The sequence below is a fragment of the Chaetodon auriga genome, chromosome 14 (genome assembly GCF_051107435.1).
Source record: "Chaetodon auriga isolate fChaAug3 chromosome 14, fChaAug3.hap1, whole genome shotgun sequence".
NCBI classification, from domain to species: domain Eukaryota; kingdom Metazoa; phylum Chordata; class Actinopteri; order Chaetodontiformes; family Chaetodontidae; genus Chaetodon; species Chaetodon auriga.
The window spans coordinates 23,462,452-23,488,657 of NC_135087.1; the positions used below are offsets into that span (position 1 = coordinate 23,462,452).

Sequence of the window (26,206 nt, forward strand, 5' to 3'; positions counted from 1 at the left end):
AGAAAAATGTTATTGTGTCGCCCCCTGCTGAAAAAAGTATACCAATACACATTTTCAAATAGCTTACCAATAAATCATACTGTAAGTTTAAAATGTAGAAAATGTATTGTATGAATGTTATTCTGTCGTATCCTTTGAGTCCTCATTTGTAAACAAATTAATCTTACACTGCTTTTATTTCGAAAATTTCGACTCAGCGCTAACCCGGAAGCACACCACTGTTATTATGCCAATGGCGTGTGACAAACACATCAGGACTAGGGTGGGAACTGCAAATATTGGGAAAAATAAGAGTACTAGATTCGTGGTCATTTTTTGTGTGGACTGTTGAAGACAAGTAGGAAATAGTGTTTTTGTGAACAGACTGTCATAAAGGTAACACCATAGCAGGACTTGCAAACGGACTAAAACCGCTAAGCTACGTTGATCCTCAAAAACTGGACTGTTAGCAGGCAGGCTAACAGGCTGACTCCCTGTCCACTTGAGTCCTGACAGGACGAGAGACATGTCCTGCAGCTTAGTGGAATTTTGTCGGCTCCAGGAGCTCAAAACGGTCAGGGACTACTTGTTCCAGAACCAGAAAACCGAGCCAGCGGGGGAGAAGAATCAAACAGGTTAGCCACCAAGCACAGGTAGACAGGCTGTCTGTAGCATGCTACAGCGTATAACTGTGAACCAAAGTGACCACAGCCCTGCAGCTTCCCGTGGAACTAGCTACTCACCGTATTAAGATTAAGAAATGCGAGCAAGGCTGAGGACTAAACACAACAGTTAAAGCTAAATAACGTTACAGCAGGGCGGCTAATGGTTGGAAAGTTCGTTTGTCGTAAACTAACGTAAACGTCTTACTTTTTGGTTACAGCTGGCAGAATTATATGATCTTAAGCGACATCAATCTGCCGCCCTCTGAACGCACAGCAGTTTTCTGTCGTATAAGGTGTTCTTTTTAAGTGTGTTACAAAATAGTGCAATGCATATGCGAGATATACAGAAACTACATCTTACATGAACGCCATTAAGAACAACTACTTTTGATGGCCTTTTACCAAGACAAGTAATTTGATGGCAAGACTTGGTAAAGCGAATGGCCGATCGAGCTATTTGTGCTCCGCAGCACCAGCAAGTCACTGAAAGGCGAGGATGAGAAACCTGCCTGCCGTTTGTGCAATGAGTCATCCCACCTGAACGCATCACTGCAGGATGCTCAACAGAAGAGAGCAGCTATATCCATACACAAACACAGAAAGGTTGTGCTCAGTTGCCTTAATCTGTGTTCTTCAAGACATTCAGAATGTGTCATCAGTCTTCATCAGTCTTGTAAAGAAGTGACACTGCCCACCAGACACACTGCACCAGGGCATAATGCATAGTAAATGTCTATGGCAAAGGGATCGCGTCCTTGATTTTGCTGCTTGTTCTTTCACCTTGTCAGCCACCCACTTTGAATATTTTTAGGTTATTTCCCTGTGGCACAACCTTCGTCAGCCCTTCCCCTCTTGTCCTCTCTCTTTTCGATTTTATGCTGTGGTAGAACGACATGTTCATGTCTTTAACTCTTCTCTTTTGTGTTTAGTCAATACTTTTAGCGGATGGTTTTAACACTTTCACACACAGAGCTGCTGGGGCCCCGTTAATAATATTTTTTCAGTCCTTTATATATTTATTAGTCCTCACATTTGCACAAGCTGCCCTGTCAGCATGGTTGTGTCAGTTTCATTTGTATAACACATATCATACACAGGTAAGATCACTGTGCTTTACAGTAAAACATACAAAGAATTAAACAAATGAGATAGAAAAAGACACATAAATACTCCACATGTATGAAATAAGCTTTCAGCTACCCATAAAATGCCTGCGTAGGAAATTACAGAGTCCCAAATTAATGTAAAATATGGTGTAACAGGTTAAACCTAATTGTAATTCAATTTCTGTTTCCCTTTTTCCAAACAGAAAATGAGCTGTCTTGGGATACGTCTGACTGGGAGTCAGCATGGGACAATGGTGACAGCAAAGAGGAAGCCACTTCTGCCAAAATGGTCTGCCCTTTTGTATTTTGTCATCTATTCTCATGTTGTCCTTTTCCTGGTATTGTAAAACTGCATCATTTGCTAACAAATGTGCAGTATGAATGAATAATATTTCATTATTGTTTGCTTAAATTATACAAATGTTGTCCATTTGATCGTTGATCACTCTTTATTTCCTAATCAAAGTGTTTGTTGAAACCAGTTGAATTGTTGAATGGCGTTGGAAGAATGTCAGGGACTGAACTGACATTGAACAGCAGCTCATGGAATTTTGGAATGGAGTAGACTATTAAATGAGTGTTTGATTTTTTTTGCTAAAGGGACAAGTAGAGTATATTGGAAGGTCTCTACAAACTGATTTTCCTCTTTACCCTCCAGGTGGAGGAGGGGGCGACAGGGCAGAGTGGACCCTGGCTGCAGGACTGTGTCGTGTCCCTGTCACCTTGCTCTGACCTGCTGGTCGTGGCTCGAGAGCAGAAGGCTGTCTTTCTCTCAGGTCAGATATTGAAATGGACACATACTCATATGTAAGTGCACAGAGGAGGTCTATATTGCTGTTATTGGTGTTATTTTTTGTTCATCCTTACAGCTAAGTGGCGTTCAGATGACAGCGGCAGAGAGGAGATGACTCTGGCAGTGTCCTGGACTGGAACCCTCAGCACTGACGAAGGGTAAGAGTCAAACTAGACTAACTTGAGAAGGACTGAAAATGCTGTAAAGTATATGTAAGGAGAAGTGATTAATCATGACACTATATTAGAAGACAAAAGGCAAGAAACTTATACGCAGGAGTGAAAATGAAGAGCGACAAGAAGAATAAAGAGTCGTTTGATTGTGGGGAAACAAAATGAACCATGAGCTGATGGATAGGTTTAGGTCTCCTGTGAGGGGGAGCTGTGAAGTGAGCTCGGTCATACTGACACTACATCCTACTTTGTGTATGTTTTTTCACTACAGAGAGTGTGTGAGCAGTTCTATCTGTATACCACTGGCAAGCCAGAAAAGGTAAGAATTACTATCATATGAAATCGAAGAGATGTCTGTGGAAGTGTGCGTATATGTCATAATAGCTGTTTTTACATTGTGTGTGTGTTTGTGTGTATGTGTATATGTATAGGAGCTCCACAGGGAGGCCTGACTGGACATGTGTAGTCGTGGGTTTCAGTTCTGGCTATGTGCGCTTCTACACAGAGGTACCTCGTCAGTCTAAAGGAAAATGTTATCTGTCCTTGTTGTGTATTGCAGTGCTTTTGTGCAGATAATTAACAGATAAAAGAATATGAAACCCGTCAATGTGGTCTATAAATAGTCAGGAATGTCAGTATTAAATGTAAAAGTGATTGTCTCTTGTCAGACTGGGGTTCTGCTCCTGGCCCAGTTGCTGCATGAAGACCCTGTACTGAGGCTCAAATGTCGCACATATGAGATCCCTCGTCATCCGGGGATAACTGAGCAGGTAGTACACACACCGAACAGTCCTATCAGAACTGTGTATGAGAAGTGATGTTCAAATATAAAGAAACAGTTTAAACAGTTAAACAGTTTTTTTTTGGAAAATGTACCTTTATTTTCTTGCCAAGAGTTAGGTGAGAAGCTCAATATCACTCTCATACTTGCGTGGTAATTATGGAAGCTAAAACCAGCAGCTGCTTACCTTAGCACAGTCTCTGCTGGCACATAATGTCCTGTGAAAAGGGTCATTGTTACACATTATTTTGTACTGATTAAATAAATGAACTATAATTTGCCAACAAGTGAGCTTTAATGGTGCTGGTAGGTCAATTTTGTTACCTTTTGACAGAGCCAGGATAGCTGTTTCCCCTCTGGTTATTATAAGCTAGACTAAGCTAACTTCCTGCTGATTGGAGGTACATGTTTGCCATACAGGTATGAGAGTGAAATCTTCTAATGTGATTGATTAGAAAGTGAGTAAGTCCATTTACCAAATTACTGAACATTAACTGTATTAGTGAATGTGGAGATCAATTCTTGAACATTTCTGTGATCAAACATTCTGAAGTTAAGATTCACTTCCTGTCTTTTCCAGAACTTTTGTCCGTATCCCAAAAATGTATAATTACTGATTTGATCCTATCACAGCATGAAGAGTTAAGTATCCTCTACCGTGCTTCTCTGGTCACCATTGATGGCTTCAGCCTCTTTCAGTCTCTGCGTGCCTGCAGGAACCAGGTTGCAAGAGGTACTGTTGCTTGTGTGAGCATGTGTGTAATTGTGTGTGTATGTGTGCATTCAACATACAGTAGATTTTTTACACTATATTCATATGCTTGTGTGTTTATATTCAGGGGTACACATAACTGGTAAGCAGGTGTGCATGTGTGGCAGATATTAGAAATATGTGACAGCAGTTGTTTCAAAACACGACTGTGTGTGACATGTATGTGTGAGTGTTTAGTTTACTGTTCAGACCATAACGGATGTGAAGCTCAGCAATGATGCAGGCTTACATGACTGGATGACACTGTGTGCACAGCATCTAGTAGTGCTGTGTGCATTTGTGTGCTCCTACCTGTGAACGTGCTTCATGACCCAAAGTAATCTTGTTACAATGAAAGCACAGCACTCCAGTTTTGTGTACCAGCTAATGGCAATGGTTGCTGAAATCCCTTGTCAAAGATTTAGTAATCAAATGGTACATCAACTGCACTTTGCATCCAGCGGCAGCAGCAGGTAGTGATGTGATCCAGCCTCCTCCCCTGGCCTATAAGAAGTGGGGTCTGCAGGACATGGAAACCATTGTGGACCACAGCAGTGTGGGTAAGAGACTTTTTTAAAGAGTGATTGATTTTTGTTCACACTGTTTGTTGGCCCTTCCTTAACCACGTTTGAGTTATCAGAATCAGAATAGGCTTATTGCCAAGTAGGTTTTCACATACAAGGAATGTGCCTTTGTGTTTGGGGCATAACATTGAACATAACAGAAAGAAAGATGATAAAGAACTGCAAGTCTAAAAGCATAAATGGAAAATTAACAATGAAATATGACAAAAATAAATCTGTGTAATGTGTTTTTCAGATGAACGAGCTGTGCAGTTTTGCTCAGGAATGTGCAAAGTATTTGCAAAATAGTAATCCAAAAATGATGTAATCCAAAAAAAGTGCATTAATGTAACATGTAGCATCTGTGAATTTGGGGGTGGAGGGAGGATTCATTAGTTAAACTAAAGAATATAGTATATTTGTTGCTGATACCAGTTGATCATGTATGAGCTGTATCAGATGTGTGTTGACTGGTTTTTGTTATGTTGTAACAGCTGGCACAGCAGTAGAGGTCAGTTTGGCTGCTGTGTCGTGTATTAGGATCTTAACCAGGTGGCAGTGTGACGGTGTGAATTAAAGAACCTTAAAAGTGTTGCTCAGAGGTGTAGTGCTAGTTGTTTAGATGCCAACGCACACCAATGACGCGCACATATGTGCACGGGTAAGTTGTGGTCATTTTGATGGTTATGTAACCATTTCAGGTCAGCTATAACTGACCACATGATCAAATGTTAGTCTGACTTTACTTATAGTTTTAGCATTTTGACAATATTGAGTGGCAGTCTACCAAAAAATGAAGCTAAGTAGTGTAAGGAAGTGCCATGGATGTAATTAACGAAGCATGAAGTGATACAGGCCAATGGACACAAGTATTTTGAGTTTAAATGAAAATGAATTTTGAATGAATTTGCATTTGAAATATCCATTCAGAGGAAAAGTTGCAGTGCAGGCAAAGGTCCAGTGCATCTTATTGGCTTTGAAAACAAAGCAAGGCAAGCTTACATTTCCTGCAGGCGTTGTGGATGCAACACAAGCTGGCCTAATTTAACAGGGTGACTTTGTCATGTTTCTTTGTAAATGCATTACAAATATACAATCCATCAGAGGAGTGAATGATGAAAAGATGCTTTGTTGCCATTTCATCATTCAGCAGTGTAACAAGTATCTTACAGTAAGTCTAGAAGGACAACTGAGATATGCAATGTAATCTATCTCCCCCACACTTGCTCATCTTTGATGTGCAGGTCAAAAACTACAGACTGACTGTCTGTTGAGTTTATTTCTGCTGTTAGATCTGCCCATATCAAGTAAAAATGTCTTAGCTGAAAAACACAAATTTTATCACAATCTCCAATTGAGATCTCTTTATCACCCAGCTGTCATCCAGCTTACAACACAGTCCCGGAGTTTTCATAGAAAGCACAGTGAGCCGCAGTTCCAAAAGTCTCTGTTTTCGGACTTTCAGAAATGCTGGAGTAATATGGAAGCTACGTGTAAACATAGCAAAGTTAATGCGTTTTAAAACAAAGGCACATTAATGTGGATATAGCCTCAGAGTACAGTCGTTTATTTACTCAAATGTACTTTGACTCTTTAAATCTGTCCCTGCCTCCACTCCTAAACGCCTCTGCAAGCTTTTGCGACCTTAACTGTCAGAGTTTGGCATTGAATCAGGGTCTGTTATTGTTCTAACTCACCCTGGTGTGTGATGGTACACAGCAGCCCTCACAGAAGCTCATGTCACCATCGCAGCCAGTTGGTGTAAATGGACTGCATTCATATAGTGCTTTTCTAGTCTTACCAACGACATGAAGCACTTTACAACACATGGAAGGTGCAAAGATAATCGTTCATATGCACACTCCATGTTCACACAACTATTGGGAGCAGTTTGGGATTCATTATTTTGCCCAAGGACACTTCGACACATTGACTGCAGAGGCCAGGGATGGAACTGCCAACCTTCTGACTCGTGGACAACCTTGCTACACGTTTACACAGCTTTAACTTCTGCCTGTATGCAGGATTTGGGTGAACGTGGTCAGAGTGACCCAGTGCAGCCTGGGGTACGGTGTGATAGGTGTGATTGATTGTATTATGGTAGTGTTCCAACATATTGGGCCTGGTTGGGCATTTAATAAACTGTATTTGGAAAATACATGGCTGAGATTACCTTTGTTAAAGTGGCCGAGAACAATAACTATGGAGTCCAGGTTTGTCTGCTCCACACACATTATCTGGTTGGCAAGCATTCACTGTGCCTCATGCACGTTGGCCTGCTGTGGAACGTAAACACCAAACAATAATGAATGAAACAAGGTTTACAGTTTATGAAAAATGGTTCCAGGTCAGGAGTACAGTGCTGCAGGATCACTGTCACATAATCACACCAGCCACTATGTGTATGAAAAGCTTTGCTGAAAAGATCTGTCACCAGAGTCCAGTATCGATCCAGACAGCCACATCTCTGTGAAGCATAAAATGGAAAATGAAGAAAAATCTTTTTTTCCCCACCAGTAGTTATCATTCATCCAGTTTGTTGCACAATGAACGCACCTTGGAGAGGAATATTCCTGGTGACGAGGTGTCAGTGAAGACCATGGAGTCATATGATAGAGGTGGTGAGGTCCATTGGTCGTGTATAGGCCGGTGTAGCTCATAGACAGTGAAATATAATCAGTATTGGCAGAAAAAAATTGATTAGGGTGTGCTAGGAAGAGATTTCATTTCATGTAGGATAAAATGGAATGACTGTTTGACTTTGACAGCAGAGTACTGTGTTTAATGCTCTAATTCCTGTCATTGTCTCATTCATCCCTGTTCTCTCTTCATCTCGCCTGCTGTTAGGCATTATGACGCTATGCGTGTTTGACCAGATGAAAAATGCATCTATCCTGGGGGGATTTAATGCTTCAGTCAAGGGGAGCCCCCCTGCCATGAGCCAGTATGTCACTGTGGGAGGTGGGCCGTACACAGGCTTTTATTATGCTGTAGAGGTGAGTGAGTGACAAAGAAATGAAGCAAGTAAGGCTGTTCATTTCCAAGAATTACTGTACAGGCGACATAATTGTGCTATCTTCCAACATAAGTGGTGAAAATGACCCGCAGTACACAATGTAAGACAACAGTGTGCTTTTAATTTCATTTTGGAGAGTAAATTCAACTGTTCTTGCTGCTTCTCTGTCTGTCGATAGGGAAGCTCCCAGCCTCTCCTCTCTCACGTGGCTCTGGCTGTGGCCAGTAAACTCACCTCCGCCCTCTTCAGTGCTGCCAGGTGCGTATGTGCATGCGTGTATGCGTGCATGTGTGTGTGAGAGAGAGCAAATATGTGAGTAAGACCAAGCTTCCTTGTGTGTGTACAAGCAAGATTATCTGCATTCATTAATGATTTTACCAAACATAATTTCACTTTAATAGCACTTTCCAAAAAACATACAGCAGTTAAGACAAAGTAAAACAGAAAAAAAACTAACAAGCACATCTCACAGTGTGTGGTGCATTGTTTAAAAGACAAACAGGACTGTCCAGTGCGTCTGTGTGTGTGTGTGCATTTGATTCATGGCAGACTGTTGATGCTGCACTGCTGCTGTATTTGCCAGCTTATCTGAACAGGAGGGTAGTTTGGTTTCACCCTGTCTTGAGTGTCCTTTCACTCTCTTTCTTGTGCATCCAAGTGTTTGTTGTCAGTTGCCTCCTCTCTTTATTACCTTTTCTTACACTTCAGTCTCCCTTAATCCTCTCTTTATATGGATTCGTCATTATTTGTCTCTTGTTCACTCTCTCTGTGTCTGTTTTTCATCATTGCTGTTTCGCTGTTTTCCTCTCAGTGGATGGTTGGGTTGGAACAAGAATAAGAATGAAGAAGAGGTTGTTCAGAAACAGAAGCCCAAGGTGGAGCCTGCGACACCTATGAGCATCAGGTACCAATCATGACATCTCAGCACAAATGCAGCAATACTCTATTGTGCTCCATGTTGGCAACAGAAGCTTGCTGATGTCCTTTCATCGACCTTAAATCTGTCCTCTTCTGTCCAGATTTGGTCTACCAGACTCTCGCCGCCACGGTGAGTCCATCTGTCTGTCCCCCTGCAACATGCTGGCTGGAGTGACGGATGATTTCGGTCGAGTGACGCTGCTGGACTTGGCCAGGGGCATTTCCATTCGAATGTGGAAAGGTGAAGCGAAAGTAGAGAGAAAAGACCAAGCGCTAAGAAATGAATAATATAGAGGTTTTGTAAAGGGCTCTCTGTAAAGAATTGAATAGGTTCAGCATGGCCTTGGTAAAGTAAAGCATTTCTACCCTTCGTGTGTTTTGTCTTTCTCTTGTCTCTTTTTAGAATTGAGTGACCATGGTTCACATGTCAACACTTGAGTGCATAAACAACAATGTGCAACAATTATACATGTCTGAAGAGTTGATGTAGTTTGAGAGCACACAACGTTGAACCCTTTCATGCTGTCTATCAAACTCAGTTCAGTCTTTAAATTCAGTTGTGATGCAGTCATGCATTCAGAATTGAAGGTTGTTAGTGTGTCTCTATAATGTCAATGTAACGCTTCATTAATTTAACTGCAGGTTACCGAGATGCTCAGTTGGGTTGGCTGCAGGTTCCAGAGGAACAAGGTGATCGAGAGTTCTCCCCCTCCACCTCCCTCCCCAGACGCCATGCTCTGTTCCTGGTTATCTATGCCCCCCGCAGGGGAATCCTGGAGGTATGGGGGATGCAGCAGGGGCCTCGAGTTGGAGCCTTCACTGTGGGCAAACACTGCAGGTATAAACCATGTCCTCTCAAAATGAAAGTGTTCACGTTTTCGTACAGCTGTTTTCACAAAAAGCAGCACCTGTGCATCTTCATCATAAGCATAGCACAGAAACATACACTGTACACTGAAATGGGATTGACACACTGGGGAACAGCACACAATAAGAGATGAGTCAACTGGTGATATGTGTGTGTGTGTGTGTGTGTGTGTGTGTGTCTGTGCGCGCCTCCAGGTTGCTGTATGCTGGTTATCGTCTGATGGGGGTGAACAGTGTGACCAGTCAGGGTTGGCAACTCCACACCCAGCAGGTGTGTCTGCTTGATCCCATCACAGGAGCATTGAGGACAGTGAACATCCCCTTCCACCTGGCCCTCAGGTTGGTACACACACACACACACACACACACTGAACCTCAAAGGTATCAGCTGGCATTTTAAACGAGTAGTCCAGCACCTCTAAAGCTCACTTGTTATATCTCACATGTCTAAACCATCCAAAACTAACCGTCTGTTACTTGGTGTTGATAGTATCAACTATTTAGTTATTGGTTGCTGTGTTTGTATAGTATAGCTGATTTACTCACTCAAGCCAACAGCTTCATTAGCATCGTGCTAGAGACGGTTGATGGCGGGGAATTTAATGGCAACAGGAATGGTCATCATTTATTTTTAGAGCCAAAAGTTTCAACTACAGTGATTCCTTCCCCAGTCCACAGGTTGTTAAAGGCAGCCTTGTAATGAGGGCTGCCAGCAGTGCATCCAAACACCATCTCTCTGTGTTGTCCTCATTTCAGTGACAAGAAAAGCGAGCGAGCCAAAGATATGCACCTCTTAAAGAGACTGACTGCTATACTAAGGAACAGAGAAGTGGAGCCTGGTAAGAGATACAGGAGCGAGAGCAGAATGGAGATGGAGATGCAATGGTATGACATGAGAGAGCGGTGAATCTGTGTTTTTCTGTGTGGTTTTAATCATATTTTCATATCAGATATTTTGGAGTCTGAAGCCAGAAGTGTGCTGCTGGATATCAAACATCCTGCCATTAAAAAGCAGGTACAACCGGATATTCAGTACTGGCCTCACACGTTAATAGAGAGGCATATTGTGGTCAGTGGTAACAGTCACATTTGTAACTGCAGTCTTCACATTCCCTTTCAGGCTTTGGAGTCTCTGCTGTCAAATAAGAATGTTCCTGTCTCATGTCTTACCAACATCACACGCGCCTTACATGACACTCTGAAGCAACAAGGTAAAGTATCAGTTTATTATTAAGAAGAAAACATATTATTCACCTCTCAGATGTACTACATTAAAAATGAAGTGTCATGAACTGGGTTTCTGAAAATTTTGGGTAAATGCTTGAAATGTAAAGGAATGTAATGTCCAGTGTGCATGTACATATCATTAGGAGAGAGAAGGGATGACTCCATAATAATGATGATACCATACTCTCACAGTACAGTTGATAGAATTTATCAACTTGCCACAGTGAAATGTAGCTTCAGCCATGAAAGGTCAGGTGATGGACTCTGCCCTCAGACTTGAATCCATTGCTTTTGTATAATTCAAGATGGCAGGACATGATGCAGATTTTAATGACATCTTTCAAATGTTGGCTGTAGCTGAACAGATGGAGGCAAATGCCGACCTATATCCACCCTGACTGACACAGAAATGCATGAAGCTGTAGGTTGTCTACTTTGTTGTAATACCCATTATATTCACTCCAGCTTTGAGACGGACAGACAGTAATGCATTAATGAAATCAGCACGTTCATCATGACAGCACTGAGAAAGTAAACCTGGCTTGCTCTTTATGATAGCTGATGTTGCACATCAGCTGCCAGTAATATGGTTATCTTGCTGCTCCCCAACTGTAAACGTTTCATTATATAATTATTTATGTATTCATATGTTTAGTTTTGTCCATCTGTGGCAAATGATTTGAATCTGTTCATTCTGTTGAAGGACAAAGAAATCTTTCGGATTCCAGTCTTACGGCCCATGCAGCCCTGCCTACATATCATTCATACACCAATGGTTTGTCTCTATTTATGCTTCTGCATCACAGACCCTGAGGAAGTAGATCCAGCATTAATCCAGCTGTGCTCTTCACAGCTGAAACTGCTTCAGCTCTACACTGACATCCAGCACCTACACTCTGCTGCTGATGTGGAGGCCTGCCCTAAAAATGTGAGGACACACATGCACGCGTGCACACAGACATACAGAAAACTTGTTAATGGTACTCCCACAAACATTATCTATCTACATAACAGGCTTACTTAAGTTTTGTGGTGAAGCTACAGCTAACAGTTAGGTGACTGCTGTTTCTTGGTGGTCACCTTAAACCTCTTTATTGTTCCTCATAACTGATGATAAACTCTCTTATGTCCTCCCACACAGCAGGACTTCCTCAGAGGCATAGAGGATGAACTGTCCCGCGTTCGACCCACCTTGCAACGCTATGCCCAGCTCACCACGAGACCCAGTGTTTCCTTTGCCCAGGACTCGCCCGATTCACCCCTGCCTGCCCAAGCCTTCCTCTCCCAGATGGAGTACACAGAGGACGGGAAGTTGAGGGTGATCCGCATGGCTGAACCTGAATGGAATAAATTAGGTATGGCAACTTGCCTTAATCTATATCCAGTTACCCTGATAGCATTAAAACAGTATTATGGAGGTTATGTGTAGCTTTTTGTTCATCTCACACATTGTGGCACATTGAAATTAATATTATGTATGAAAGAAATGGGCATGAGTCCAGGACAAAAGAAACTCAATTTAACCTTTAGTGTACAGAAATCAAAACGACATCAGACATAAAGGGAGCACACGACACAAATCCAAAATGAATGCTTTCCTCTTGTGTGTCCTTTGTAGGAAACTTTATGTTCTGGGGTTGTCTGTGTGGAAAAAGTCCACTCCATAAAGTCTGTGACACACTGCAGCAGGCTGGCATCAGTCCACAGCAGCTACTGGTAAGATGAGGAAAAGACTGAGTTTGGCAGCAATCAAGAACATTGTTTTATGATTTGTGTATTAGTACTTGCATTGTAAACTGATATTTTCTCTTTAATACTCTTTTTTTACTCTTCCTCTGTCTGTCAGTCTCTGTTGCTAAGTGTATGGTTGCAAAGAGAGAAGGAGGTGCTTCAGAAACCAGAGGAGACTGTTCGAAACTTACACACACTACTCATCGCCCTCAGCAACATGACAGGTACACGTGTGTGTTCAGTGTGTGTTCAGTGTGTGTGTGTGTGTGTGTGTGTGTGTGTGTGTATGTGTGTGTGTGTGTGTGTACTGACTTTTTCTGTCCGCCAAGGAAGTCAGTGAAAAAGAGGGCTCAGATGATAGTTACCACTTCTCCTCCTCTTTAGGGGCTGTTGAAGAGTCATGGGACCCCCAGTCTGTATCCCCCTGGTGGCAGCAGGTTCGCTGCACATGCATCCAGTCCCACAATGCTGCCGCTGCTTTGCTGGCCGCTTTCGTTGCTCACCATGCTGCCAAGGCTAGCATCGCAAGCCGAGCTGACAGCAAGGTAGAAAAGATTCATGCACACACACACATAGACACACAAGTGCAATAGGTGTTGATTGTGAAGCATCAGATGTTGTTTTATGTGTGTTTTGCTGCTACTCCCCCACCTTCTATCTCACTGTGAAGTTGAAAATCAATCACTAAGAGCATATCACTGATTGTCTGTTTCTGTATGTGACAGCTGCAGTCAGAATGGGAGGCAGTGTCCTTAGAGTTGGAGCAGTGGGTGGTGTGTGTTCGCCAGCTAGAGGATGTGTTGGTGCTGCAGACCCTGCTGTTGGTGCCTCCTCCTCAGGGAGCAGCAGGGGGCGCTGCAGCACAATGCTCTATCAAAACACTGCTGGAGGGCGGAACAGGTAGGCTGTAAAGAATATCCTCAGGAATACACAAAGGCAGACAGCTTACAAATAAAAGGAAGACATTTCTGATGATTTTCATCTCATTTAGTCTTTTACTTCCTTCTCTTTTTTTCTTTAGTTTTTCTGTCTTTTTTCTTTCGGTATCCATCTGGTCGTGGCTACATAAGACAGATTCTCTTATATTTTTATTGTTTTCATGTCTGTCTGTAAAGGTGGCGTTGCAGACAGTGTCGCCAAGTGGGTGTTCAGGCACAGCTTGCCCCCCGAGAGACTGAAGGAAATTCTCCAAAAGAGAGAAGACAAAGAGGCAGAAGACAAACTGGTGCAGAAGACAGGAGAGGACCGAAAGCAGCAGGAGGAGAAGAGCCAAGAGGACACGGACAGGACAGCAGGTCAGGAAGAAGAAAAATCTGAAGTCTGGATGTGATCAAAATATTTTCTTTGATCTTAATGAGTTTGGATATTAAATAACACATTGGCTCTCACGTTTAAGAGCTTTACCTGTGCTTTACCTGTTATTTGTCTTAATAACTTTTGAATATTACTATAGTATTAATTTCATATTTTCTTTGACTGTTTCATAACCTCAATTCAAATCCACCTCAAACACTGTCCTCTGTGTTCTCCAGAGCTGTTAGTGGCAGTGTGCCAGCGGTTCCCACACTCCCTCTCACCCGACTTGCTCTTCGCCCACTGCTGCTGGGAATATGTAGTGCAGTGGAACAAAGACCCTGAGGTGCACATTCACACATGCATACTTGCATATTTGCATATTTGATCATCCTGCTGGATTCTGTTGTTGCTCATTTGTCATGTAGCGTGATCAGTTTGGGGATCATCCCTTCTCTGCCAGTGTCCTGTTTCTGTCCATTTGGTGTATGTTATCATTACTTGCTGCAACAAGCCAGTTTCAGGTATTCATACAGCCAAGGACCATGCATGAAGACTCAGTCTCCTTTGTTCTTAAGCCTGTACTCTCTCTGGCTTCTTTTTCTAGGAGGGTCGATACTTATGCTGGGCTGTGGAACATTTGAAACTTGTCTCCAGTCCACATATCCAGCTAGGTAAGGGGCTCAGTGACTTTTTTAATATGCTTGCAGATATTTTTTATGTAATCATATGTCTTAATCTATCTAATATATTTGTAAATGGACGTGGGTGTAATTTTCTTCAGGTCCGGTATGTGTAAAATACCAGCTCAGATGTGTGAGCTCACTACTCATTATGAGAGTACTGTGTTGTAGTGATGCCACTGTCTCTGCTTTGTAAATCAGTCCCCTCTGAAAGGGACAGTTAATACTGTTATATTGGACCTCCTCACTGAATCTTCGTCACAGGTATTTCTACAATGATGTGGAGCACGTTCATAGTCAAGCGTTTGTCAGCAGCAGCCTTCCTCATGGAAAAGGTAAGTAATGCACAGACAGCATAGAGTCTGCCAGCGTATCTGAGGTCTGTGAGGCAACATATAAAATATTTACACCTCTTTCTGCTAGGTGGGGAAAGCACCTAAAGATCGCTTATGTCGACGGGTAAGTGTGTGTTTTAGTATAAATTCTAAAGCATCATCCTGGGTTCAAATACAGACCTGATTCCAAAACAGTTGGGACGCTGTGTAAACCATAAAAAAAGATATTGTGACAATTCACTAATCCTTTTTGACATATGCTCACATGAAAACAGTACAAATACAATATTTTGTGGTTTTGATAAGATTATTTCACATGCAATTGAAGTCTTAAGCTGCATATATTAAGGATGTGTGTGCATGTATGCAGGATGTCGGGATGGGAGACAAAGCTGTGACGTCTTTCCTGGGCTGCTGCGTGCAGCTTCTGCAGATCCTCATGGAGGTGACTGGAGTATTGGTTAAAAATCACTGCCCTTTATCTTTTATGAGTTACTATGTAAGTAACGCAAGTCCAGAAAAAAGCATGGAGAAACCTCATCACTACCACTACTAACCACACCTACACGTGACATGCTTTTGATTTATTAGCTAGCAAGCATATTTCCAGGTACAATGTGTAATATATGGCCAAAAATGTAGTTTCAAATGTTTAATAAATGAACAAACATTTACAGTAACAGCTCTGATGTTATAGCGTCTATGTATTACGTTGCAGAGAAATCTACTGAAGTTAGCATGCTAATCTGCTAGCTCCAGAAGATCCTGTTTCATAATACCACTGTGTACCTCGAGAGGAGATGGTGTGATTGTATAGCCCACTGTAGTTTCAGCTGGGAGGTGTATGTGAGTTTGCTGTGTTTCACAAGCTCTCTTAGCTTTTTCAGTTTAGTTAAAAAAAATGAATAAATAAGACTGAACTTGCAAAATGTCAATAAGATGTCAATAAGGGCAGTCTTCAGTTACATTCAGTTAAACAGTAAAATACAAGCTCAACTTCTGAATTCAAGTTTCCCTCTACTGAAATAAGATAAGCTTGCCAAATTAACTCATTGTAAAACACACTTCACTCAAACTTGACAGAACCAAAATACTGGCAAAACTCACCAAAACCATCTTGTCTTTGCACTATTACAACAATCACCATCTCTGGTTTGGTCCCTCGAGTCAGATGTCTAAATATTCTGGCTCTGGATGCTGCTGTTGCACGCTGGTGATGCACGCTGGTGATGCCTCACCTTCCTCTTGCTTCTCTCCTGCGTCCCAGCCTGCCATGTTTTCATTGTCCCTGGAGTCACAGTCCTGGTCTGAGCTGCTTCACATCACCTCAGTACTGTAATTCCTTTCGTCACACTGGCCTTGGTCGGTCTTGGAGGCTGTTTTCGCTCCAGATTCGGCCGAGTTCACTGGGAGGCTACTGGGCCTGGTTCTGTCGCCCACACAGTAAACATCTCAGTGCTTTGAGCTCTTGGTCCTGGCAGACTCCAGTCAGCTAATAGGGCGACAAGCTGCATGGCTAACTGAATGGCAGCTAGTAGCTACAGCCAAAGAGTCTAGTGAGTGACCGTTAGCGGTAACCTTGGTGATATGCTGCCCACTATTTGTTTGGAGCAACCTTTGACGGATGGCAAATTCTTACACATTGTACCATTTAAAGATCCCCACAGTCATGTTTTAAGACATGATTTTTTCCACAAAATATTATTGAAAAATCTGCTGGTATATACATGTTAAAATCTGATTTTAAGTGAGCACACTTTCCTCCTTCAGCAAATGAATGTAACAGCAGCCTGCTAGTGACAAATTCTGCACAGTCATCATTCTATACAGCGAAGCTCAAACCAATTGATGTAAGAATAAGCAAAACACATTTTTAAATGGACGGGGACTTTAAAATATGTACATGTGTTGTATTCTTCACCCAACTGAGTTAACTGTGAACTAAACTATGAGTTGTGATCAGCTCAAGCACACAGCCCTATCTCCTCATCGTTTCTTCTGTTCTGTTTCCATGCAGGCGGACTCAGCAGTGGAGGAGGTTTCTGCTCCAGAGCTGTCTGTGGAGGAGGCGTGGTGCAATGCCGAGGGCCCTGTGTCCATAGCAGAGCTTGCCCTGGAGCAGAAAGGCGTCCACTACCCCCTGGTGCAACACCACTGCCTGTTAGCGTCCTTGCTACATGCTGCTATGACCTTTACTCTGAGGGTCAAACCACTCAGCCTGTTTGACAGCAAGGTGAGGAGATGGAGTGACACACACACACACACACACACACACACACACACACACATACAGATAAGTCCTCACTTTGACTGTGAAGGAAAGCATATATACAATACATCCACCAAAGTTTAACTTCTGGACAAAAGCTGTGACAGTGTGTAAAATGTAGATACATATGCAAAAACACTGAAACCCAATATTTAGTAGAAAATAGTAAAGACAATATATTAAATGCTGAAACTGAGAAATTTCAGTTTTTTGTTTTTTTTTTTTTCAAAATGATCCTCACTTAGAATTTGATGCCAGCAACACATTTCAAAAAGTTAGGGAGAGTCATGTTTAGCACTGTGTTGCATCACCTCTTGAAGATTGAAGATAACTGCTGCTCTGCTGAAAGTATGCTGTCTGTGTTTTGTTGGTGTAATGCTGGTTACACTTAGCGTTAACTATACACCTGATTGTTACACTGACCACCTGTTTAAACTGGCAGAGGCCCGACTCTTAGGAGTAAGTCCACTTTGAGGTCATAGTATCCAGAGTAACATGAACAACTTAACCACACATACAACTTCACAAGCAGCACTCCAACATGAAGCTGCATGAAAATCCTCAAGGTGACAGAAACAAGTTATGTCCACACGAGTTGTTCATGTGTCATTCTTTGTTGTTATTTTGATGGTTCAGTGTCAGATGCCCATTTTATTCCACCAGTACACTGACTGAGTCACTGTGTTAGTGTTAGCTTGGAGCAGTTATTTAGTTCATAATCTAAATTAAACAGAGTACTGTGTGTGTGTGTGTGTGTGTGTGTGTGTGTGTGTGTGTGTGTGTGTGTGCGTGTGCGCTCCAGGGTAAGAATGCTTTCTTCAGAGATCTGACAACCATTCAGCTGATGCCCAGTGGAGACATGGACCCATGCCTGATCTCAATACGACAAGAGGTGAGAGGTGGACTGAAAAACATCTAGAAGTCAATAGAAAATTAGCATATTGAAGTGTGTTTTGTTGTCTCAACGGTCTTCTCCTTCCATCCCCTCTCCAATATTTATATCAATTGTCTCATCTGTGTTTCCCACATTCCAACTCAGTTCCTCCTCCGGGTGTTGACCAGCTGGGTGCAGGCTATAGATGATTCTTACAGCTCAGCCTCTGGCGCCAGGTCCCCACCCCTCCCCTCTAGTGGCCCCAGTGCTGAGTGGTGGCCCACGCTGTGTCTGGAGCTGGCCTGCCTGTTGCAAGTCAACCCTGACATCCTGAGACGGCACCTTGTCTGCGAGCTCTACAACCAGAGCCTGGACCTCCGGGCTGAAGATGTAAGATTGTGGCAGGCAGAAGCTAAAATTGGAATGATACCACTTTTGTTTAACCTTTATGATGACCACAGTACAACCAAACATCTGCTGGCTTTTCATTTTAAGTGTGTGTTTTTGCATCTTATCATCCAGGTGATGTTAGAGGTGGAAGATAAGGATGTGCTGGGCTCCCAGCTGCTGGTCCTGACTGGCCAAAGGCTGAGCTACTCATTGCTCCACAGCCAGAGCCAGACACAGGCTGCCATGGAGCTGCTGGCCCGCCTGCCCCCTACCCTCTGCACATGGCTCAAGGCTATGGTAAGAGACCAGAACAGCGCCGTCTTACATGCTGGAGACATTTAAGTCATGGGTTCTTAAAAGGTAGATGCTGTTTACAGGTTGCAGGTCCGACCTGAAATAGACCTGGGGCCCGTTTCACAAAGCAGGTTTAGTGAAAACTCCGAGTTTGTTAAGCCTGAAATGAAGGAAACTCTGAGTTTTCCGTTTCACAAAGGGAGGTAACTCAAACCAGAGAAAGAGGGGTAACTCTAGCCTGTTTCACAGAGAGCGGTAACTTAAACTCTCGGTCAGTTACCATAGTAACAGACTCTATGAACCTAACCTGGTCGGGACCAGGTTTTTCTCAATGAACCTCGAGTTTCTCTCTGTCTCCGCCCTCTGTCAGCCACACACGGTATTTGATTTCCTCATTCATTCGTCAGCAGGCGAGTTTTGGGATAACATAGTTTTGCCGTCTGTTATTTAAAAAAAAAAATCAGTCAGTAGGCACTTTTTTTCACTAACATGGCATGTCTTTTTGACAACGATCCCGTGGATGAAGGTGCAGCATTACTGCGCAGGGAATTAAATATTCGTCGGGAGATGGTTATCAGACCGCGCATAGATGTTCTGGCATTTCCAGACAATTATCTTTTTGAACGGTACCGTTTCACGTCACAGTCCATCATCTACATACACAACCTAATCCGTCCTTACATTTGCAACATTACCAGCCGGAGTCATGCTCTCACATCCCAGCAGATATTGTGTGTTGCGCTGCGTTTCTTTGCGCAGCATTATGTTGGTGATAAAACAACTGCACAGTCAAACAGCCACTTAATATTTACTTTACAATGTAACACATGATCAAAATGAGGTACCCCCATTAAATTATGCCGTGTCTTAAAAACAATGTTTTTATGTTTCATCTTGAGCTGCTGCCAAGTGCGCTTCTTCTCCGCGGGATTGCACCTACATGAAATAAATTAATGAGCTACCATTCAAGCAGTTTTCCCCTGTAATATTACTGTGATTGCAAAGGACTGCGTTTAAACTTACGCACTGACCCGAGCAGCAATGTTCTCCCACGCCGCCTCCCTCTCTTTTGCAGCTGCAGCGGTGTTACACTTTTTTCTAAAAACATGCTCAAATTCGTCATATGAGCGCATTAAGATTTCGAGTTCCAGTGGGGTAAAATACGCAGCCCTCCTCTTCCCCGTCGCCATGGTGACTCGTCGAATCGGGGCTCCATTGATGCTGGCTTTTTATAGTCGTGGTGCACGCGCTTAACTCTGAGTTAACCTACTCTGAGTTGATTGAACTAACTCAAATCACCTGTTCTGAAACCGAAAACTCGGAGTTTCCTATCTCAGGCTAGATCAACTCAGGGTTCAGGATTAGACTCGGAGTTTGTTGAACCTCCTTTGTGAAACGGGCCCCTGAAGATAATTATGCCTGATCCAAAATATTGTCAACCCAGATGCAGACAATTAGAGAGAGCCATCACCAATGCCAGCAGCAGTATGATGCGTTGTCAAGATACCATATTTCGTCAGGAAAAAGCCAGTAGTCAGATAATGGGCAGAGGTGTAGTTGACAAAAACAAGGGTCAGTCTCAAATACAGGCCAGGAGAAAAAAAAAAAAAAAACAAGAATGGACAGACTGCTTTTGCTTATTATATAATGTTCATACCAAGCATGAAAGGAGCATCCTTGAAAGGCTCAGTTGTTCACAAGCAAGGATGGAACGAGGTTCAGCACTTTGTGAACACATGATTGGATAAAGGATATTACAACATGGACTCAGGAACACTTTGTAAAACTGTTGTTGGTAAACACAGTGTGTTTGCAAATGGTTACATTCTGTTTTTATCTATGTTTTACACAGCAAACCCAGCTTTTATGGAAACAAGGTTGTAATACGCACAATTCAGTATTGGTTTATCACGAGTCGTATTATCATCGCAATATTGAACAGTGCACATGGCAGAGTCTCCTCATATCATGCAGGCCTGCTGGCCACTGCCTGTATTTTCAAGGAAAGACTATGTGGTTTGGTCCACATTGAAGAGATGTATTTTAGAACCAGTGTCTGTCAGATAAATATTGACCTGCCTTGTAGGCAGTGCAACCTTTTTCCTTGACCATCCCCTCGCCCTGAGACTTGTGTCTCTGTGCCCCTGCCCTCTCCACTGATTTCACCCCCAGCCTCCACTGATCCCCCATGACCCTCTGGCCCCACACCTTTAAAATGTCCCATGCAAAGGACAGACCTCCAAGGAGTATTAATGTTGGATATGGAGGGGATATGAAAACACACATACATTTCCACTAGGATTGGGCAGTATGACATTATTTACCATGCAACGGTAGAAATGTGTTCACAGTAGAGATTTGGCAGCACCTTTTCCACCGTAGCAGTTATCTCCTTAAGTATGTACACACTGTCATTCACAGTGCATAAACTGCTACACAGCAAGCAAATGGACGTGTTGATGACAGTGTAGCTGCCTCTGTCATATCTCTGCTCTTATTTGGAACCTTAAAGCTTCCATTTTGAAAGAATGTTATGAAGAATGTTTATCATGTTGAGGCACTTGTTTTTGTTTGTATGGAAGTTCCAAAGAAAATCAAATATGATGAAGTATTTCTTTATTATATTCACAGAATTATTTTGGCCATATCTCACACCCCTAACATACACATGCAACTCTCACAGTGCTGGAATAATAATATTGAATATTTGTATATTAAGGTCATAGTAGCTGTGCAAACAGATAGGGTGAAGGATGGAAATATATGTCACAGTAAGTTAAACAGTTAAAAAAAAGAAACAAAAAGGATAACTCTCCATACGTCCTAGACATTCTTAGAATCCAAAGACACCAATCCATTTCAGTACCAGTTCTCAGCCAATGGTTTTTCTGTATTATTATTACAACCATGATTCTCTGTGGGCACTGGAGCCCGTAGAACATGCGCACAGTGATGTGGTATGGTGGAAATGGTGGGTAAGTTTGAAGGGGACTGGAGGAATAATGGAACACACAAACTGCCCTCCAGTTATAGTGTTAACATACTATTTGACCTAACGGGAAGCTCTACAGTTTTGCACTAAGAGGCCTGGCTGCTTGTTTGTAATGTTTGTAATGTAATGTTCTGTGTGCTGCAGGACCCCAGTGAGCTGCGCTGCCCCCTGGTCCCCCTGTCGCAGACCAGCAGACTGGTTGGCCGTCTGATTGAAATCCTTCCGGAGAACCATGCTCAGTACAGCCTGGCCCTGCACCTTCTGGAGGCTGTGGAGGCCCTCACCTTGGACAACTGACCCTGATAGGGACGGGCGGACGGAGACACCTTTGAAGGCCATAGTGGACAGATGGAAAGATGATAGGGAAGCAAATAAAAAGAAATGAAAAGAGGAAAGTTGTGATGGAGGCAGAGGGTGTCATATGCCCCCCATGAATGGCCTTCTCACCCTCTTTTATCGCTGTCATGGAGGAGCGTTTGTGTTTTGTTATTCAGCTCATGTTAATCTGATAAATTCATCTTCACAACTCAATTGTTGAAAGCAGTGATATACAACCCCAATTCCAAAGAAGTTGGAACACTGTGTGAAACAGAAAACAGGCGATAACTTGCTAACCCTTTTTGACATATACTCAATTGAAAACAGTACAACAACAGTTTGTTTAATGTTTAACCTCATCAACTTCATTGATTTTGTAAATATATGCTTATTCTAAATTTGATGCCAGAAATTTCAGACAATTGGGACAGGAGCAACTAAAGACTGGGAAAGTTGTGGAATGTTCCAAAAACACCTGTTTGGGACATTCCACAGGTAAACAGGTTGATTGGTAACAGGTGATAGTATCATGATTGGGGATGAAAGGAGCATCCTGGAAAGGCTCAGTCGTTCACAAAGGATGGAGCGAGGTTCACCACTTAGCGAACACATGATTGTATAAAGGTTATTACTACATGGGACACTTTGTAAAACACTCGTCTGTAAACACAGTTTATCATTATTGCATTCTGTTTTTATTTCCACAGAATCCTAACTTTTCTGGAATCGGGTTGTACAACCCCGTCAAAAAAAGTTGGGACACTGTGTGAAACAGCCAGGGTCATTTAAATTTTTAGAACATCCTTCGAAGGCCATAGTAAATTATTTAACACTAACTTCTGCGATGGCTGGAACTGCTTCTCTTTGGTGAGGCGTCTGATGGTAGTGATGATGCTACTTCTTGCAGCTGGTTTTGCAGGTTTGGGTCAGTCATTCTTGAGTCTTTGGAAGAGTCACTTTTGAAAACAGCTGCTTGTCGGTCTTTGCTTTGCAGCTCAGTAATTTCATGTTGGTTGTCCGGCACATTAGCTGGTTCCATATTAAACAGCATAGCAAATATGTTCCTTTTGTTCGCTCTTCATGTCCAGAAGCCTCTCACCAAATGTCTGAAGGAGTTTTCACACTCAGCAGCATATTCAGAAGTCACAGCAGCTTTTGTTCTCACAGAGCAGGAAAATGCTCAGTGTTTCCTCTTTCCAGTTGCCAAAGCTTTAATTTCACTTCAAATGATTTCACATTTGAAAGCAGAGAGCTTGAGAAGCTGGCTGGAGCTTGAGGTTCAGCTCTGAGAGGTTCTTGGTAATGTCCACCATGAAGGCCATATCACACAGACACACTGCTGTCACTGAGTTTCCACGTCAGGTTTTCCTTCATCTCTATGAATTATTCCAGGCAAACTGACACTTTCATCATTGCGAGTGCATCCACATGAACTAATGTAGAGGCACTGGTTTACCTTTCACTTCAACAAAACATAATCATTTGTTTATTTCACTTGGAAAGCGTGACACATCTACTTTTCTTGACATTCGCTATAATGCATTGATGTGACATCAACATAACTGATTCATGTGTATTTATGAATTGCCTTGCAGCCCAGATAAAATGGTCTTGCGGACCGCTATGGCCCAGAGGCTGGACATTCCCCACCACTGGTGTAAAATGTACATAAAAACAGAATGCAATGATCTGCCAATCATTGTACTGTATTCAGTTGAATACAGTTCAATGACCAGATGATTCATGTTCAAACTGATGAAACTTTATTTTTGTAAATATACTTTATAAACAAGAAAATTGGGATGGGGCGTGTTTGCTGCTGTCTTACATCACCGTTTTTAGAACACTCAGTCAGCTTTTGGGACTGACAGCGTGCAGAAAGTGGTTTGGCATTGTCTTGCTGAAAAAAAGTAAGGACACAGCTGAACATGACCTCATCTGGATGGCAGTGTGTGTTGCTCCAGAAAACTGTATGTACCTGTCAGCATTAATGTAGCCTTCACAGTTCAGTGGACTGTGTTCATGTAACGCTTTTCTAGACTTACCAGCCACTCAAAGTGCTTTATAACATGAGCCAGCATTCACCTATTCACACATTGTGGCAGGGCGCCACCTGCAAGCTGCTCATGATGAGCAATCTCCATTCTCACACCGATGGCACAGCGTCAGGAGTAAGTTGGGCCTCAGTATCTTGCCCAAGAATGCTCCGGCATGTAGAGGCAGAACCATCGACCTTCTGATCAGAGGATTGCTAAACCTCCTGAGCCGCAGACACCAGTTGTTCCCCACGCTATTACCACTATCATACCATACCATCACAGATGTTGGCTTTTGAACTTTGCTCTGGTAACAATGTGGATGGTCCTTTTCGTCCATGATTTCCAAAAACAATGAAATATGGACTTGTTCCACTTGGCATCAGGCCTTCTTCGATGAGCGCGGGCCCAGAGAAGTTCCAGCATTTCAGAGTTTTGTTGATATTTGGTTTTCACTTTGCGTGCTCATAACTACATTTGTAGATGCAGTGAGGAATTATGTTTGCCAACAGCAGTTTTTCAAAGGGTTCCCAAGCTCTTGCAGTAATCCTTTATACAATCATGTCTTTTAATTGTGGATGATGAAATCCCTAAATTCCTTGCAATTGCATATTGGGGAATGTTCTGATACTGATGCACTTTTTGCCCACGCAGTGAACCTCGCTCCATCCTTGCTTGTGAATGAATATACATTAAGAAGGATTAGCAAATTCTTATATTCTGTTTTCTCCACAGTTACAGTGTCTCAAAGTTTTTTTTGGATACATGGTTGTATAGAGTGGATAAAATAGGCTTTTAACTTTTTTAATCCGTCAATCCGTTTTTGTGCATGATACATAGATTATATTGAATACTTGTGTTATTGAAGAGTATTGTGGGGCGATACATTTATGAGATGGATGTTGAGGAATGGTGCATGTCTTTTCTTTGTCACTTCACCTTCAATTTCAATCTGATTAACTTTAAAAATCAGATGTCAGTGTGTGGTTGTCCTAACTGTGTGCCATATCAGAGTTCTGTTTGACATCTCCCCTTCCTCTTTCACTTTAATGGACAAGAGCTGTATCATAAAGAAATATGGACCTTATTTTTTATTTATATATATGCAGACAGTACTGTACTAGCTGTGCCTGTACACCTCCTATTCTGTAGTCCCTCATCAGCTGCTCCCACATGGCTGAGCCAGTGCAGAATAAAGAGGTTTCTCAAAACCTTAGATATTGTTTGTCTTGAGGTAATTCAGTGTTATTGGTTATGTTTAATTCTGCTGTCACTCGTAACATGTTCACAGATAAAACTCCATTTATTTATAATTTAGATATTTTCAGTTTTTACGCACAATCGTTGTATTGGAGAGCTGTACAGTGGCCACCTTGGACCATTCGGCTCTCTGGGAGAGTGGAAGTGCCAAACAACAGTCAAGTCTGAAGCAATTTGAGAAACATTGTGCTTATCTGTTATTAGGCCATTAGAATGCCATCCCTTTACCAAATTGCAGGTTGTCTGACAGTTTCCAGATCTGGGTCAAAAGTGTTGTTCAGCCACGTTCAAGATAATCTCTAAAATTAGGCCTTTTTTATCAACTGCTGATCTACAAAATGCTTTTAGCTACTCTCAGTTTGGCAAGGGCTCCCTCCACCATCTCAAGTTGGTCCATAACGCTGCTGCTTGACCCATTACTGGAACATGATCACATCAGCCCTGTCTTTGCCTTCCTACATCGGCTCTGTTAGATATCAGATTTTATATCAGCCTGGCTCCTAAATACATTTCTGATTTACTGACCTGGTATGTGCCTTCTGCCTTTTACCACCAGTGGAAAGGTTCTCATACAGGATTTCTCAAAACCGCTGGATGACTAACTCAACTACTAGCCCAGTTCAGCATTACAAGGGTGAACTACCATTTCAAGTTTGTACACTGTTTTGCTCCATTCCATCTATCCCTTAACGGAGGAGGAGGTTTAAAACAGACACCGCTGATCCCCCACCTACAATGCCATCCTTTCACCCCTTCCCAAGAAATTTGACAACTTTTTCACAGTTGGCCTCATGTGACAACCCTAATGACTGTCGTTCACGCAGCCAGCCACACCCAAGTGTTTTCCACGACTGTGATAACAACCCCACAGAGGTTAAATACCTGCAACTCC

At 42.5% G+C, this 26,206-nt stretch overlaps 1 protein-coding gene across 4 annotated transcripts; it reads left to right on the top strand.

Annotated features, from left to right (window-relative positions):
* The first annotated feature begins 214 nt into the window (after positions 1-214).
* On the top strand, positions 215-25,270 carry rab3gap2 (RAB3 GTPase activating protein subunit 2 (non-catalytic)). 4 transcript variants are annotated; one of them, XM_076748597.1, is made up of 35 exons: positions 215-614; positions 1,954-2,039; positions 2,409-2,526; positions 2,620-2,701; positions 2,988-3,035; positions 3,148-3,223; positions 3,385-3,486; positions 4,131-4,230; positions 4,710-4,808; positions 7,659-7,807; positions 8,006-8,085; positions 8,639-8,731; positions 8,847-8,986; positions 9,388-9,583; positions 9,808-9,951; positions 10,369-10,451; positions 10,563-10,627; positions 10,733-10,823; positions 11,646-11,767; positions 11,981-12,194; positions 12,458-12,555; positions 12,686-12,794; positions 12,955-13,115; positions 13,296-13,470; positions 13,686-13,865; positions 14,103-14,209; positions 14,471-14,537; positions 14,811-14,881; positions 14,970-15,005; positions 15,252-15,380; positions 16,899-17,114; positions 17,953-18,042; positions 18,190-18,414; positions 18,547-18,711; positions 21,845-25,270. In XM_076748597.1, exons 1-35 carry the CDS (start codon positions 506-508, stop codon positions 21,995-21,997), a joined length of 4,179 nt encoding a protein of 1,392 aa, XP_076604712.1. In that variant the 5' UTR covers positions 215-505; the 3' UTR covers positions 21,998-25,270. The 4 variants fall into 4 exon arrangements, with proteins under 4 accessions (XP_076604712.1, XP_076604714.1, XP_076604713.1 ...); XM_076748599.1 differs by having other exon boundaries at positions 15,252-15,326; XM_076748598.1 differs by having other exon boundaries at positions 11,984-12,194.
* Positions 25,271-26,206: the final 936 nt, after the last annotated feature.